We start from the raw sequence: 14,427 nt of genomic DNA on the forward strand, positions 1-14,427 counted from the left end.
CCCTGCTTCTGTACTCACTTAAGTTCAGGGTCTTCTTTTTCTTCCTTTGTAGGTGTGACTTTGATACCTCCTTTCCTGGCACGAGGGCAACCAGACAAGCTGAAAGAAGCACACAGAGTAAGGGCCACCTCTTTCTGCTGCTGCCAGCCAAGAGCCCTGAGCACTGCAGCCCCATGTGATGGGACAGTTGTTACCTTCTGTGGGATGCATAGTTCCCTGTCACGTGGCCAGAGCCATCACAGCCAGGTGTTGGGCACCTAAGGAATAATACAGGAAGCTTACAAAATACAGTCACAAAGATACAGAGCAAATAATGTGTACAATCTATATTTTGTCTAGAGTGGAAGAAAGAACAGCAGAGCTTTGTCGAATAACTAAACCTACTTCTCACTGGTTTTTGTCTTTTTTTTTTTCTTAAATAAGCAGACTCCTTTTTTTGGGGAGGGTTTTTTTTTTTATATAGCAGAGTTTTAATAAGGAATGTGAAATACATTGTATATGATGTGTAGATTTAATTAGTTTATATCAATGTTTGCATCAAACATTTTTCCTTGTACAGAATCAACATTACAAAGAGAAGAAAAAAACCAGCTTGATATAGATCTATCTGTAAATTTGCTATTACGTGTTTGTTTGTTATTGGTATGATGTTTTCAGGTAGAGATATAAATAAGCACTTTGCCAGTATTTACAGAAGGGGAAATGAAAGCAGAGCAGCAGTTTTACTTTTGGGCATCAGCAGACGACAGCCAGAATTGGAATTTAATAATTTGTGTATTCTAGCACTGTAAGCAGACCACAGGACCATCTCTTTCTAGCTTGAGATTCAGTTGGGTGTTCAGCTGAGCAATTGGTTTATGATTATTTCTCATAGTTAAGGGGTTTGACAAACAAGTCTCTTCAAGTACGAATGTTTAAGAATGTTTAATACTGAAACATGCATACAATAAAAAAAAAAAAAAAAAAAAAAAAAAAAACAACTCACAAAAAGCAACAACTCTGCCTGTTATTGTGCTTTTGCCAGCAGTCTGGCAGGGTGGGCTTCTTGCTTGCTGTGCCCCGAAAACTTACTTGGGTCACTAGGTCTTTCCACTGACTTCTGTGGGGTTTGGAGCAGGACCTCACTGGTAATACCTTCCCTCTCAGAAGTACAGAGGTTTTATTTTTTCTTTAATTTTTCTTGTTTTTGTTTTTTTTTTTTTTTTTTAATTTAAGCTGTTGTATATTTGTGGGGTGGTTTGGTTTGAGGCTTTTGCAGGGAATATAAACATATCTCAGCAAACAAAGCAGCATCAAAAAACATTTGCCTTAGGAGTTATGCCAGCCTTTTCTCTGTTTCTGTATTATACAACACAAAGTTCTTATACTAAGCAACCCTAAGGGACTTTGAAATGCTATAATTTTTACAGAGTATCAGAATTACATAAGGAGTTGTGCCAAATAATTTTGTACTGAACCATTAAGGAAACTTGAAGGGTTCAATATGCTCTTAAGGGTCTCAGTTGTTACTGAATCTTTCCTGAGTTAAAGAGATTCGTGATTTCAACTAGTCATTGGTAGGCTGCCATGGAAAACACCTACAAATATAATTGTAATAGCACATCTGAGTGTGCAGGTGCATCTCTTCACATAATATTTAAAACTAGTTTCTGTGAACAATTAACTTGTCAAAAATCTGACTTCTTTTGGACATGAACAAATTTATACATTGATTCAAGTAGAATCCAAATGGAAGAAGGGGTGACTTTTTAAAGATAATGTCAAAACATTTCATGATGACACTTAGTGAACAAAATATTTTTGGCCAAATGACTTGCTTCACGCTGACAGCAAAGGTAAAGGTGGGGGTTTGCAGAGTGCCAGGGTATGCTTGACTGTGCAGAAGTGTCCCACACTGTTTAAGTGTGGGACAAGGACTGGGCACGATGTCATGTGGAGCAGGCAGCAAGGGCAGATGTCTGGAGAGTGCGAATGCTCACAAGTAAATCCAGAACACCTGCCAAAAGCTAAGGAAATTAATTTTGGCTACTTGCTTTATCAGATGATCACAGATGGAAGGGCTCCCTGCAAAGACTGGAGGTGGACCTTAATTCAAGAAAAGCTCTTTGTGTGAGACATTCAGATCTGAAAGTCTGGGAGTTGTGAATATACTTTAAAAAGCCACTGAACTAAATTTTACATCACCCCATCTGTATTTACCACTTCTGGCAGCAGATTTCCAACCAGATTGGAGTCCAAGCTATTCTGGAGGTCACTGAAGATTTGAGGCTGAGATATTATCAGTACTAATGAAACCGTAAAAGGATATTTCAGGTGGGCGACTGATAAATAAGTAAAAAACTTCATTAGCGAGACTCATTTTCTAAATATTGGTTATATCTTTGTCTGGATTGTGAAATTCCAGGACACAAAATACACCAAAAATCTATTGCCTTGCAATCAGTAATGCTGTAGAATTTCATCAGCTTTTAAGTGGAGTTTGGACTGCTGCCTCAGCTTAGGGAGTCACCCTGTATAATGGCTTCCTGTACAGAGCCAAGAAAATAAGATTTACATCGAAGGGCCAGAGGTCTCAGGACATCAAATTAAGAGATGTCAACCCTCAGGGGAGAGTAGGTTACAAGTTCTTTTCCAATTCTTCCAAATTTTTTATCCTAAAACAAATGTCTCAGTGATTTCACATATAAATCCTTGCAAATGGGCATTGAGTACCTCCTATTTTGTCCCTTTCTGCAAGAGGATTGCTTTATCTTTAGGAAAATTAACAACTACATGTAAAATTTAAACACTCTGCTGCAGATTTAGGAGCACTTCTGGTACATTTTCTCCCTCAAAAGCTCACCAGAGGTGTTGGATATGAACTGTAGTTAAGGCAAACCCATAGAGGTCAGATGAGAAAACCATTTTCTGAGATTTGTTATACTGCCTATGGAATATAAATCAGTATCAATGTTTATGTGGAAGCCATGTAGAAAAACTTCTCAAATCTCTCCTCAAATTAACATTTAACCATTGCAAAAATTAGTCTAAGGATAGGACTGACCTTTCTTAAAAGTTCCTATTTTTAAAAGTCTGAATTGTTAAAAAATATCTCTCTAAAGTACACATTTAAATTATTTCAGGCTTGATAAGCAAGTTATTTGATTAAACAGGATGTCAGCCACAATTATCCCTTTTAGCTTTAAAATCTGAGTCATCATCAGACTTATTATGTTTTAAATTGACCACCTCAGATTGTTCTGAACAGCAAGAATCCTCATATAGAAATTTTCTTAAATCTGAATCACAGGCCCACTTTCTGAGCAGATCTTCCTTATTTCCAAACTGTGGATCACATGGAAGCCTTGTATCTTTGCTGGCATAGAGTTTCATAATTAAAGCCAAAATCTTATCTTGATTCTGGCAAATTAAACATGAATAACATTTGGAAAAAATACACAGCTTTTTCATATTCATGCCTAACTACATGAGGGTACTTTCCTGGCCTGATTCTATGAGCATTTATGCCCTCTGCTCACATAGCAATGCTAAAATTAACTATTGATATCACTATAACAGCACAAGCATGATGGCAGCTTTTTGGAATAAGATTTAATTGAGACAGAAGCGGAGTTTTGTTAAAAATATCACCTGAACTACGTTTGTAGGAACCTAAATTAAGGTGGTGCATTTGCAAAAAGTAATTTTATTTAGCCTTTTTTCCTTTTGCGAATTGTCTGTGAACAGATTTTGATTTTTGCTCTTTTTCTAGTTAATTGAAATTAAATGCTTACTGCGTTATGCAACATATTTCTGTCTGTGAAATGTCCATGAACTTTGACTTTGTCTTTCACAACTCACTTATTATACATGGCGTACAGTGTGCAGTTTGTCATTTAAGTCATATGCTGTTGCTCCTCTTTCCTTATGGCATGACCAAAACTCTAGAAGCTTTAGTGGAAAAATAACCATATTGGTATGCAAATTTACTTATTCACACATGAATGGGGCGGGGGGGGTGATGCATGAGGAGCAACTATTCAAAATATTTGTATGAGTGTCTTTGTATGGCAGAAAGCCAATAAAAGCAGGGACAAATATATATGACTCAGCAAATGACTTCAAATTTGTCAGCATTTTTGCAAATTAGTTCCTTGCTAACCGTTCTGCTCTTTTAAAACAAGCTAAACCCAAATTTTATACCTTATTAGGATCAGAGATGTCAAAAAATGAAGCATTGTGCCAGCGTGCCAGTTTACCTACTGGCTTTGTGAACTGCTTTGGACAGCTGCCTATATAAATGGTCTTTCTTTGCTATTTTTCTGCATCTCCTGTACATTCAGCTTCATAGCTCCCATCAGTTCAGCATTTCAATTGTAACTTAAGTTGCAAGGCTAGGGAGTAAGACCACTAACATTTGATCTGGGGAAGCCAAACACTGTGCCAAGCCTAAATGTAGACACTTCTGCTATTAATACTATTAGAAAAGGAAAGTAGTGCCATGATCAGACTTTATTTTCTTCTATCTGGACTAGGGATAAGCCTAAAGGACAGAAAGGACAGTCACGGGGTTCTCCCCTTTTTACATGCATTCATGAGTTTTTCCAAGCCATCTATTATGGGATCCAATTTACAAGTTGCAGAGCGAAAGCTATGAAAGAACTCTAATTATCCTTCCCTTTTCCCCACATCCTTATTGACAAAGCCAATTCAATAACTAGATGACTGGTTGCCAGTGCCTCTCTTGACTACAGATTTTTGAAATATTCATATGTCCCTATACATCTGTCTATATAGCAAAGCCTGCACAGTCCTTTTGTAAGTGACATTTCATGGTGAGAATTATGCCAGCACAAAATCGTATGACTTGATGTCTGCTTCAGTGACATTAAACTCATAGTATAGTGTAGTGAATAATAAAAAAGGATTTGCAGGTATTCTGGTCTGATTTTTAGATTTATTCTAAGTAGATTTATTTCTAACTAAATAATTCCAATTAATACTATCTGGATCAGTTGCCAGATCAGTCTTACATATTAGATGTTTTCTATTACTCTCTGATTTAGAAATACTGAGAAAACTGCATCTTTCCTAGTGTTTACAATTTTTGTCCCCCCAGGTCCTGAATAATGAATGAAAATGAAGAGGTACAAGAATGAAGAAAGACAAATGGAGACAAGTAAACTTTCTTTCACTCAAAAGCTTTCAAACCAATTCACTACACTTTTCAGACAAAGGTTTGATACCGCTCAGAGCAATTCAAATTTACAACTTCAATAAGACAGGGAACATGTTTGTCGAAGATAAAAAACAATAACATTTGTGCTATTGTCAATACTTACTTGAGCTCCTGAGAGTTAGCAGCCATAAGGGATTTTAATGTCTTGTCAGCTAATGGGCACCCAGAAACACTGAAAAGAAAACCTGATGTGAAATATTTTACTAAATCAAAGCATTTATTTTTATCTAAAACTACATTGTCCAGACAATCTATGCTTTATATTAGTTAAAATAATACTCTCAAATATTTATTCTTGGCAAAGAAGGACCAGCCAACATAAGGCTGTGGTTCTTAAAGCACTAAAAAGAAAGTATGTAGTTAGGGACAAAGATTTCTAGCTCCTGTAAAGCTTTGCTGTGTGGTGACAGTGGTACACAGAATCCATCCATCGTTTATGCTTCCTATATGAAGGACAGCTAGAGGATCTGGTCCACGTGGTTGATAGAAGGCAGAAAACACTTCCATTTGCTCCCAAGAAAAAAGCAGGAAATTATTGTTTCAACTCCTATGTTGACAGTAGACTATTTTGAGGAAAATACTTAATATCCTCAGGTTATAATAGCAGATTATGAAATCCAAAGCCATTCATAGAGAGGTATGCAGAAACCTAATTTATAATCACATGTAACAGCATCCTTCTAGACACTGCTTGTACACTCAGGGAAATGCAAACTTCACTAAATGACTTATCTGCACGTCATTTCTCAGCTGAGAAATAAGCTCATGCTGCTTAAGTGCCTCAGCGTACTAAGTCCAGCCTTCACAAATATAACAAAACCAGGAAAAACAGGCACGTGTCCCTGTGGATTATTTTCTGCAAACTGCTTTTGAATTCTTATCCATGGGTAGTACAAAAAGGTTTAAAGATGACAAAGAGCTAGAAGTAGCTCTGTTTCCTGTTTTAGGCTTCCTGTTGTTTCTTACCTGCGGTGTGAGGCATAGTTTCCTGTTACATGACCGCTACCATCACATCCTGGGGTTGGACAGCTGTGCAAAGGAGAAGGAATGAGAAATTAGAGTATGCAAAATACACCACATAGCTCACCATACTCTGCGGTGAATTATGTAATGATCCGTAAGGCAATCACGTTCATCATTACACGCTGTCACAACACTGCAGAAATCTGGAAAAACTTCACTTCTATTTTTTAATTATTACTTGAAGCACAGAGGGAAAGAAGTTCTCAAATTTCCACAAAGCAAAAAATTCAAATCCTTGGCTTTTTATTCGTGTAGGGTTACCTTTGCACGGGTATTTTTCTTACAAAGTGGGTTCTTAAAAAGACTGTTTTATTATTGGCACAAAATTTTCACAGCAATTCATAAATGTTGGCACTGAAGTTTCTGATTGGGCCTCCAGTATAACATACTGGAGGCCAGAGAACAGTAATATTTAAAATAAATCCTTTCACTCCTGACTAAAATAAGGCACCTTCTTTAGAAACATATCCAATATTTATTTACTGATACAAGTGAGAAAGGTGCTAGGGTTGCTTGCAGAACAGAAAGCATGTCAGTATCACACATCTGGAGTTCCGAAAGAGAACAAAACTTTCTCAAGCTGTCTCTCAGCTGAACTGAGAAGTGATACAAAGGTGGTTGTTGTGGTTTGGGAATGGCACTCTCCAAATCAGTGTTCCCACCGAGACTCTCCAAATCATAAGCTGCTGCTCGCCCTCCCCTTTCTCCTTCCCCTGCAACAAGTTGGAGAGTAGAATTGGAGGCACAAAAGGTGAAAGCCACATCTTGAGATAAGAACAATTTACTGGAAACAGCAATGAGATAACAAAATGAATGATAACAGCAAAAACATCCATAGGAAAGTGCACAAGATAGGCAAATAATTGCTCAGAACAGAACTGGTGTTGCCCAGCCTCTCCCTTTGCCAAGCTCATTTGACTGGGAGGAAAACCTTCTCCGTGGGTGAGGTTATAGAATAAACCCCAGGTCCCAGCCACCTCACCTCCCGCCTACTGCAAAATTTAACACTGTCCTGGCTGACAATGGTGTATGTTTAACAGAACAGATACACTCATTTAAACCAAGAGATGGAGGTGTGCTCCACCTGGAGAAGATGTTACAGCTTCTCTTTATCTTTAGCCCTTCTCCAGCTGTAGCACTGAAGTCATTTATCAAACTAGGATACAGTCCTCTGCAAAAGGGCAAAGATAGCAGGAAATGCAACTTGTGCATGGAGGGGGAGGTGAATTAAATATGCCTTGGTGAAGTACATTAAAACACTCTAACTCCAACCCTGCAGAATTGCCTTATAAATAACTTTTTCTTTCACTGGGAATATGGATAAAAAGGGCAAGCAGGTGCTGCACAAAAATCGCTATCTAGTGCTCCATGCCAATGAAAAAGGGGTGCCTGAGATGCTCACCTGGCTATTTTCTCTGAGCTGGCAGAATGCTAGGAAGTTTTCAAATCTGTAAAAAAGCCTTAGGAAGACATCAGCCTCATTTTCACAGCCCATTTCAACCTGAGTGATGCTGTTATGGCCAACAGAATTAACATGGAAAAATAGAAAGCACATGCTTCTATGGTGGTATTCATATAGTAGTTCACTCCAACTACGCTAACCACATTAAAAATTTTTCTCTGCAAGTGCTTATGTCATTTTAAAAGCTTCCTCATGATGGAGCCAACTGTACTGAATTTTTCGGCAAAATATCTGAGCTCAATGGGATCACAGGAATGTAGACTGATCTCTATATTGCCTATGCATTCTTCTGATAAATTAAAACTATTCCTTGTTTAATTTTTGGCACAATTACACTTTAGATACCTAGTTTTAGATACTGCTGGCACATAATAGAGTACAACCACTGTAAGCTCATCATTGCCCTAGTAAATTCTTTGGTGGTATTATTTAAGAGAGTAGAAAAGTATATTACAGGTATCTCAAAACAGGTCAGTATCACAAAGGAATAAATATTACAAAAGAAAAGCCATTAGTCTTCAGCAAATAAACTCTCAGTGATGTTTGTATGCATTTGTTTTAGAAGAAGAGGCGAAACAACCTGACCTGTAGCAATTTAGGTCATGAACTACGACTGCAGATATAATGTGGTGAGTAGACAACATGCAGACTGTATGACATGAGGGGAAAGAATTGCTCTTCACAGCAGCTTGCCCCAGGGAAATGTAAATTCTAGAGACAGAGGCAGCTCTGATTGCTTCAGTGCCACTGAGTCTGGAGAGCAGGACACAAGTTGGTGGGACGTGACTCATTTATTTATGGGTGAGCCTGCAGTTATGGGCTATCATCACTAAGAGATATGGACCACACTTGCTCAGAGGGGCCTGCTCTGGTTTAGGACAAAATAAAAGTGCCATAAATGATTGCTGAGTCCTAGTTTATTATTACAGTGAAAACTCAGTGTTAATATCAAAATGATATTGATGTCAACACAAAGGGATTTTGTGAAGAGCCTAGATGAGATTCTTAAAAAGTGACTTGTGTTATGAGTTGCTTGGGACAATTTTAGTGAACAGTTCTGAGCTGAAACAAGCTGTTGTATGCAGAGAGATTTAATAGACTATTTGTAATTCTAGATAGTAAAGTTTTGGAACTTAACACAGAACAAGTGCATCTCAGTAACTGGGAAAAGAGAGTATTAGGCTATAGTCCCAGGGCGTGAATTTCTACAGCCACTGGATTTTCAGTGGGACTGAATAACTAATTCTGCTTGGAAGGAAGCACATGAAGGACTTAAACATATTTCCCACAGATTGGAAAACCCCATTCTGTCTTGTATTTTGTCTTCTTATGAACTCTGAGCGCTTTCTGTCTGAGAAATCCTGACTGCTTCTACACAAGCTCTAAGTAATGGATCTATAATGACGATTGTTCAATTAAAGCTTATTTAATTATGTAAGCATTAGCAGAGGCAATCTGTAGCAGGTTATGAAACTGTGTGTTTTGTAGAAGGAGCTGTTGCCCACTTGTTGCCTACCTATCTGAGGAATAAGGAGTGGGACCCAGTGTAAATTTAGTCATTAATCTATTTAGACCCCCAGTCACACTCTGGCTTGTCGCAGCTCCAAACCTCTTCTGCATACCCACAACGTGGAACTAACTACCAGCAGTGAATTGTGCAAATCTCCCTGCTCAGCTCCTGCAAATCTACCTCAAAACAGAAGTCAGAACAGCAGCATAGCCAGTCTTTACCAGGGCAAAGGAAAATGCAGAATTTTTTGTGACTCACGTGATGAGCTCCTTTTTGAGATCTCTTGAATGGAGTTTGGGTTTAGGACTCGGTATGGAGACATCTCCTGGGTACTTCTTTTCCTCCATGTTTTCTGGAGAGCTCACTGGATCTTTCTGAAATAATAGATGAGAATTTAACAAAAGGTTTCTCTCTTCAAGTCCTCCCACACATTCAAGAAACGATTTTCCGTGGCAAGAAGAGAACCTCTAGTAAACTTAAAAAAAAAATAAAAAAAAAAAAAATATAGAAATTAAGAAAGTTTAGAAGTTTAGTATATCATAATTTCAGGTTCTTACAGGCAGACTTTTAAAAATGTTGTGTAAATATTTCTGAAAGCAGATGCTAGTTTAAGACATATATAGGAGAAATTTGTGTTTGTTATATAAGATGGTGATAAAGACCAAAGAAAAGTACACAGAGAAAATAAAAGTGGTTGTTGGTAGAACCAAACAAGACTTTGTCAGTTATCTTCTTTTTATTTGCTGTGTAAGTACATTTCTGACTTTTGAATACAGTTGAAGTGGTGACCATTGCACCATAAATTACAAAACTGCAATTATAAATTTTAAGAAAGTGTTATTTACGTAAGCAAATGTAGATGCAAAGTTTTTTAGGTCTATGGAATGGGATGTCCTGTTATCTTATTGAAAGAGAAGATTCTTGTTAAAATAAAAATCATAAAGAACAAAACAACTTTGAAGCTTTCTTAATAGCAGGCTGCTAAGGGTAGTTCTTGATATCTACTATTTTTAGATCAAAATCATCACTGATGTCATACTGTTTGGTGGATGGTAGAAATTATGAGCCTTAACTCCCTTGGGAAGTAATTTTGGATACTTGGAGTCCTGAAAGGAAATTACATTTTTGTTTTCTGAAAACTCTTCTTTGATCACTTCAAAATGGCTTGGTTTATACTGTTTTGAGACTTAATACCTTCAATTATTATGATCATCTTTATGAAAGGTAAGTATTTTCTTTTTAGAGGGATGCTCTGTAGCTATTTTATCATTCGAGAATTCTCCAAAGCTTATAGCATCAATTATCAGACCTCTACTTATCCCTTCTTGGGCTTCACGTTGGTTTTGTGATTCTGTTCCAATACTCAGGTGTTTCCCAGCGATTACCATCTGTAGGAGCAGAAACTGCTGCCTGTGGTTGAGAGGGGAAGGTCCCAGCCTCTGCTAAACTCAGTGCTGGTGCCATGGATGCTCTGGGCTTGTGCAGCTGGCAGACGTGCCAGCACAGAGGAGCAGGGTTGTCTGCAGAGCTGTTAACACAGAGTGCAGGGCTGAGCTGAATCTGGACTGAAAATGGAGTTTCTGCCTCCTGGGTCTTGTAAGCTCTGCAGGGGTGTTTCTTCTGATAAAGCTTCCATATGGTCCTCAGTTCTGGCAGCTCATCTTTGCCTGCTTGGAGGCTGGATCCTCAATATGACTTTCTTCTGCTTTCTGCTACTGGTTACCTACTGCCTACTCAAACTCACACTTCACATACATATAGAAACGATGCCATATTATTGCTGTATCAATTACTACTGATTTTTTTCAACCACATTTGTGGGGTTAATTTGTTTGGGAATAATCAAATTTGCTACAAATATAGAAAGCAAAAATATCTATATTCAGCTTTACTAAACACTCTTTCACAGTAATTAATGAGTAATTATTTTAAATAAATAGAAAAACCCTCATATATTTCAGGCTTGGGGAATTACAATTCTGAAGGAGAACTTCAGATAAGGAGCAACAGAGAAAATTAGCAACTACAGAAGGTCTTGATAAAATGTCAGTACAGAAATAATAAATGATTGAAAGTCTTCCAAACATGGAAACTAAAATGCTAAAATGCAAAAGTGGAAAAATGGATGTCAGCTTTGTTCAAGATCTAAGAAACATCAAAGGTATTTTTCCAGAGTTGGGTTAAATCTTGTTCCCAGTGGCATATAGGAGTGATTTTGGCAGTGGTATATAGGGGTGATTTTGCCAAGGGGATTTGAATTCCAGACTTCTGTCCACACGTTCTTACCCATCTTTCTTACAAATTCATAAGTGCAAGCAGGGATCATCACTTGTACAAGTAATTGTAGAATCAAAAGCTCCCAAAAGAAACAAAAAATTAATGCTAACTCCCTGTTACCAGCTGGAAGGGATCACATGTCAAAATAACTTCAAAAAACACAGGTAAAATGGTTTCCACTTAATTTAACAGAGGTTAAAGAAGGGTGGTTTCCTGTCTAACAACTAACTCTGCCAGGCTACATCTGCATCACTGAACTGATGTGTTTCTAAAAATTTAAAGCATGTTTTGCCTGGATCCTATGTATCTAAACCAGGCATACATCAGCCTCCTCCATTTCTGAGAGCAGCCTGGAGTAGGGGGTGGTGAAAAGAACCCTGCAGCACTCCACTGTGATCCTGATCTGGGTCATGTACCTCAGGATGCACCTGCAGCACACCAGAGTACCATAACTGTTGGTGCTGCAGGATATGTTAGTGTTTGCATACGTGTGACTTGTGTTCTTTGTTTTAAATTAAAGATATCCCCATCTTTTGCTGGTGATGGACTGGAAACTTTGTGTGTGTATGTGTGTGTGAGTGTGTGTGTGAGTGTGTGTGTGAGTGTGTGTGTGTGTGAGTTATTCATCATGTCACTGATACCTGCTGCACACAGCAGCCTGATGGAGAATTATGTATATCCAAGGCTTGACAAAATGCTACAGTATTGCAGTTCACAGCTCCATTTCACTGAGTCATTTAATAAAAACAAAATTTCGTGGTGAAGACTGACAGGACTACACCTACAACCACCAGCACAATTGATATTAGAGGGTTTAGAATTGCAGTATTTTCGTTTTCTATTTTTAAATAATTGGGGTTTTTTTCAAATCTTTATGGTGAATTTCCTGAATCAAGCTATTAAGATTTGCAATTTTTTAAACTGAAGCTATATTACACACATACATACAGAAACATCAACAATTTTATAGTTTTTTTCTTAGTATATTGCACAGGAGTAAGGGAGATATAGAGACATTTAAACAGGTGACTTCTCCAGCATTTTCTTAGTTCCTTGAGGGACACTTGGTGTATTTAAGTGGCATAAAATCTTCATATGTATAGAAACTGCAAAATCAGGACAGTGTAAAGCAAATGGAGGCAAAGGAATACTGAAACTCTGCCTTTCTAGAACCTTACATCACTACACACGGCCCAAAAGTGGTTACATCTGTCTGACAGAAGGTCAGAAATAGAGAACAAATACTTTTTGAACCTCTGCATTTATGACTAAAAGTAGAGCATCATGTCTTGGCTTCTGTGCTTCTCCAGCTATTTACCTTTAGAAGGAGAGATAATCCTCAGGGAAAACACCTTTAGCACATCTCTCTTTCTGGCATGTTGGGTGATGATCATCACAGCTAGTCAAGCCTAACTGTATGCATAATTTTTCCTTTTCCATTTGAATGGATTTATAGTTAAATGCTATTAAAATCTAAAGAATTTCAGACTAAAAGGAAAATCGGAACCAGCCCAATTGGTCCAAGCACTGCTATTTCCTGCAAAGAGCATGTGTGTATTCATGCATGCACACTACTGAAAGAAAGCAAGCAATGATACTCCATTAATGTACAGATGGAAGTTTATATTGATTTCAGCAAAGACCAGAACATAATGGTAACATGAATAACAGATAATAGCATCTGGCACTTTTAACATTTTTAAGCCCTGAAATCTTTGGAGAACTGACAGTTGAACTAACTGACAGCTCTAGTTATTTCTCAGTGCTTTCCTTTTGGAGAGATTTTGAGCTTTTTCCAAACTCTGTTTTTTTTTTTTTTTAAGGGGGCATCTGGACAGGCTATTTTGCTGAGAGAGAGAGAGACAATATTTTCTGGAAATTACCACCAAAATTAAGCAACTGTTGTGCATATGAACCAGATAACAATGAATTAGGAATAGATATAATCAGTCATTTTCTTTGCATAAGGATAACTGCCAGTCTTTGATTTTGAAAACAGAGCCTCTGGCCCTGACATCACTGGACGTATCAAGGCGCCCTGGGATGGTAAAATCTCACAGCAGAGACCTGGGGCAAGATCCTCAGTTAGGGACAAAATGCAGTGTCAAAGCACTGAGTGCAAGGGGCACCAGTGCCTACGACCATTATGCCCTGTTGGGTAGTTTGGTTACCTCCAATTCCCTGCTCTGGAAAGGGACAGGGAAACATGCAGACACCCATCATAGCCTTGTGAAAGTCAGGCATGGAGTGGGGGGGTGTGGAGGTGCTCCTGTCTTGGCTCTTGTGCTGAGCTGTGATGGCAGCAGGCAGGGGGAGTGACACAACAGGTCCCCTGCCAAGGCTGTGGCACCTCCTGATCCCAGCAGCCAGGCACTCCTCTCAAAGCTGGATGTGCTTGCTCTTTGTGCAGCATGATGGGGAAGGGCCTGAGCCCTCAGACTCCTGCTTCACGTCAAACCCACTCCAAGCCCCTGCTACACCGATTGTTCTGTCATTGGTGACATGAAGACCATCATTAGCCCCAAAGAGGAGATTGCAAAGGGTTCAAGACAGCCCAGCTACCCAGCCTCCAAGAAATGCAGGCTTTTTCACTGGATGCATTGCAACTCATTACCCAATTACACAGTGGTGACAGATTTTTTTTTCCTTACACAACTAAGTTATCTTTTAATTCCAGGTGGTTTTTGAATTGGATACCTGGATTCCCTAACCTCAATTGTAAATAGCTTTGCCCCATCTATGTCTTCTTGAAGTGTCAGATTTGAGATTTGAACAAAAGATAATTTCATATTAATACAATAATCAAATTCTATTATTAGATGTATAAAACCAAACAAGGATTAAGTAGTATAAAACCTTCCAACCAGGAAAACTTTTAGCTTATTTCTGAAAGGTATAACATAGGCTTTTATCTAATCAAGCTTTTAAAGAGTTGGT

At 38.2% G+C, this 14,427-nt stretch overlaps 1 protein-coding gene and 1 long non-coding RNA gene across 7 annotated transcripts in view; one reads left to right on the forward strand and one right to left on the reverse strand.

Moving 5' to 3' along the window:
• Positions 1 to 4,098, forward strand: part of LOC148225439 (uncharacterized) — a 29,349-nt gene extending 25,251 nt beyond the window's left edge. Inside the window, exon 4 of the long non-coding RNA XR_015807324.1 lies at positions 53 to 4,098. This is a non-coding gene — a long non-coding RNA (uncharacterized LOC148225439). The remainder of the gene's footprint in view (positions 1 to 52) is intronic.
• Positions 1 to 14,427, reverse strand: part of ST18 (ST18 C2H2C-type zinc finger transcription factor) — a 169,970-nt gene that overhangs the window by 10,873 nt on the left and 144,670 nt on the right. For all 6 annotated transcript variants that reach the window (XM_014881644.2, XM_088174900.1, XM_088174896.1 and 3 more), the window contains 5 exons: positions 9,472 to 9,587; positions 6,185 to 6,247; positions 5,322 to 5,390; positions 195 to 257; positions 19 to 99 (listed from right to left, as the gene is read on the reverse strand). In XM_014881644.2, coding sequence (XP_014737130.2) covers positions 19 to 99; positions 195 to 257; positions 5,322 to 5,390; positions 6,185 to 6,247; positions 9,472 to 9,587 — 392 coding nt within the window. The remainder of the gene's footprint in view (positions 1 to 18; positions 100 to 194; positions 258 to 5,321; positions 5,391 to 6,184; positions 6,248 to 9,471; positions 9,588 to 14,427) is intronic.

This window comes from Sturnus vulgaris, chromosome 1 (genome assembly GCF_052056855.1).
Source record: "Sturnus vulgaris isolate bStuVul1 chromosome 1, bStuVul1.hap1, whole genome shotgun sequence".
Lineage (NCBI taxonomy): Eukaryota > Metazoa > Chordata > Aves > Passeriformes > Sturnidae > Sturnus > Sturnus vulgaris.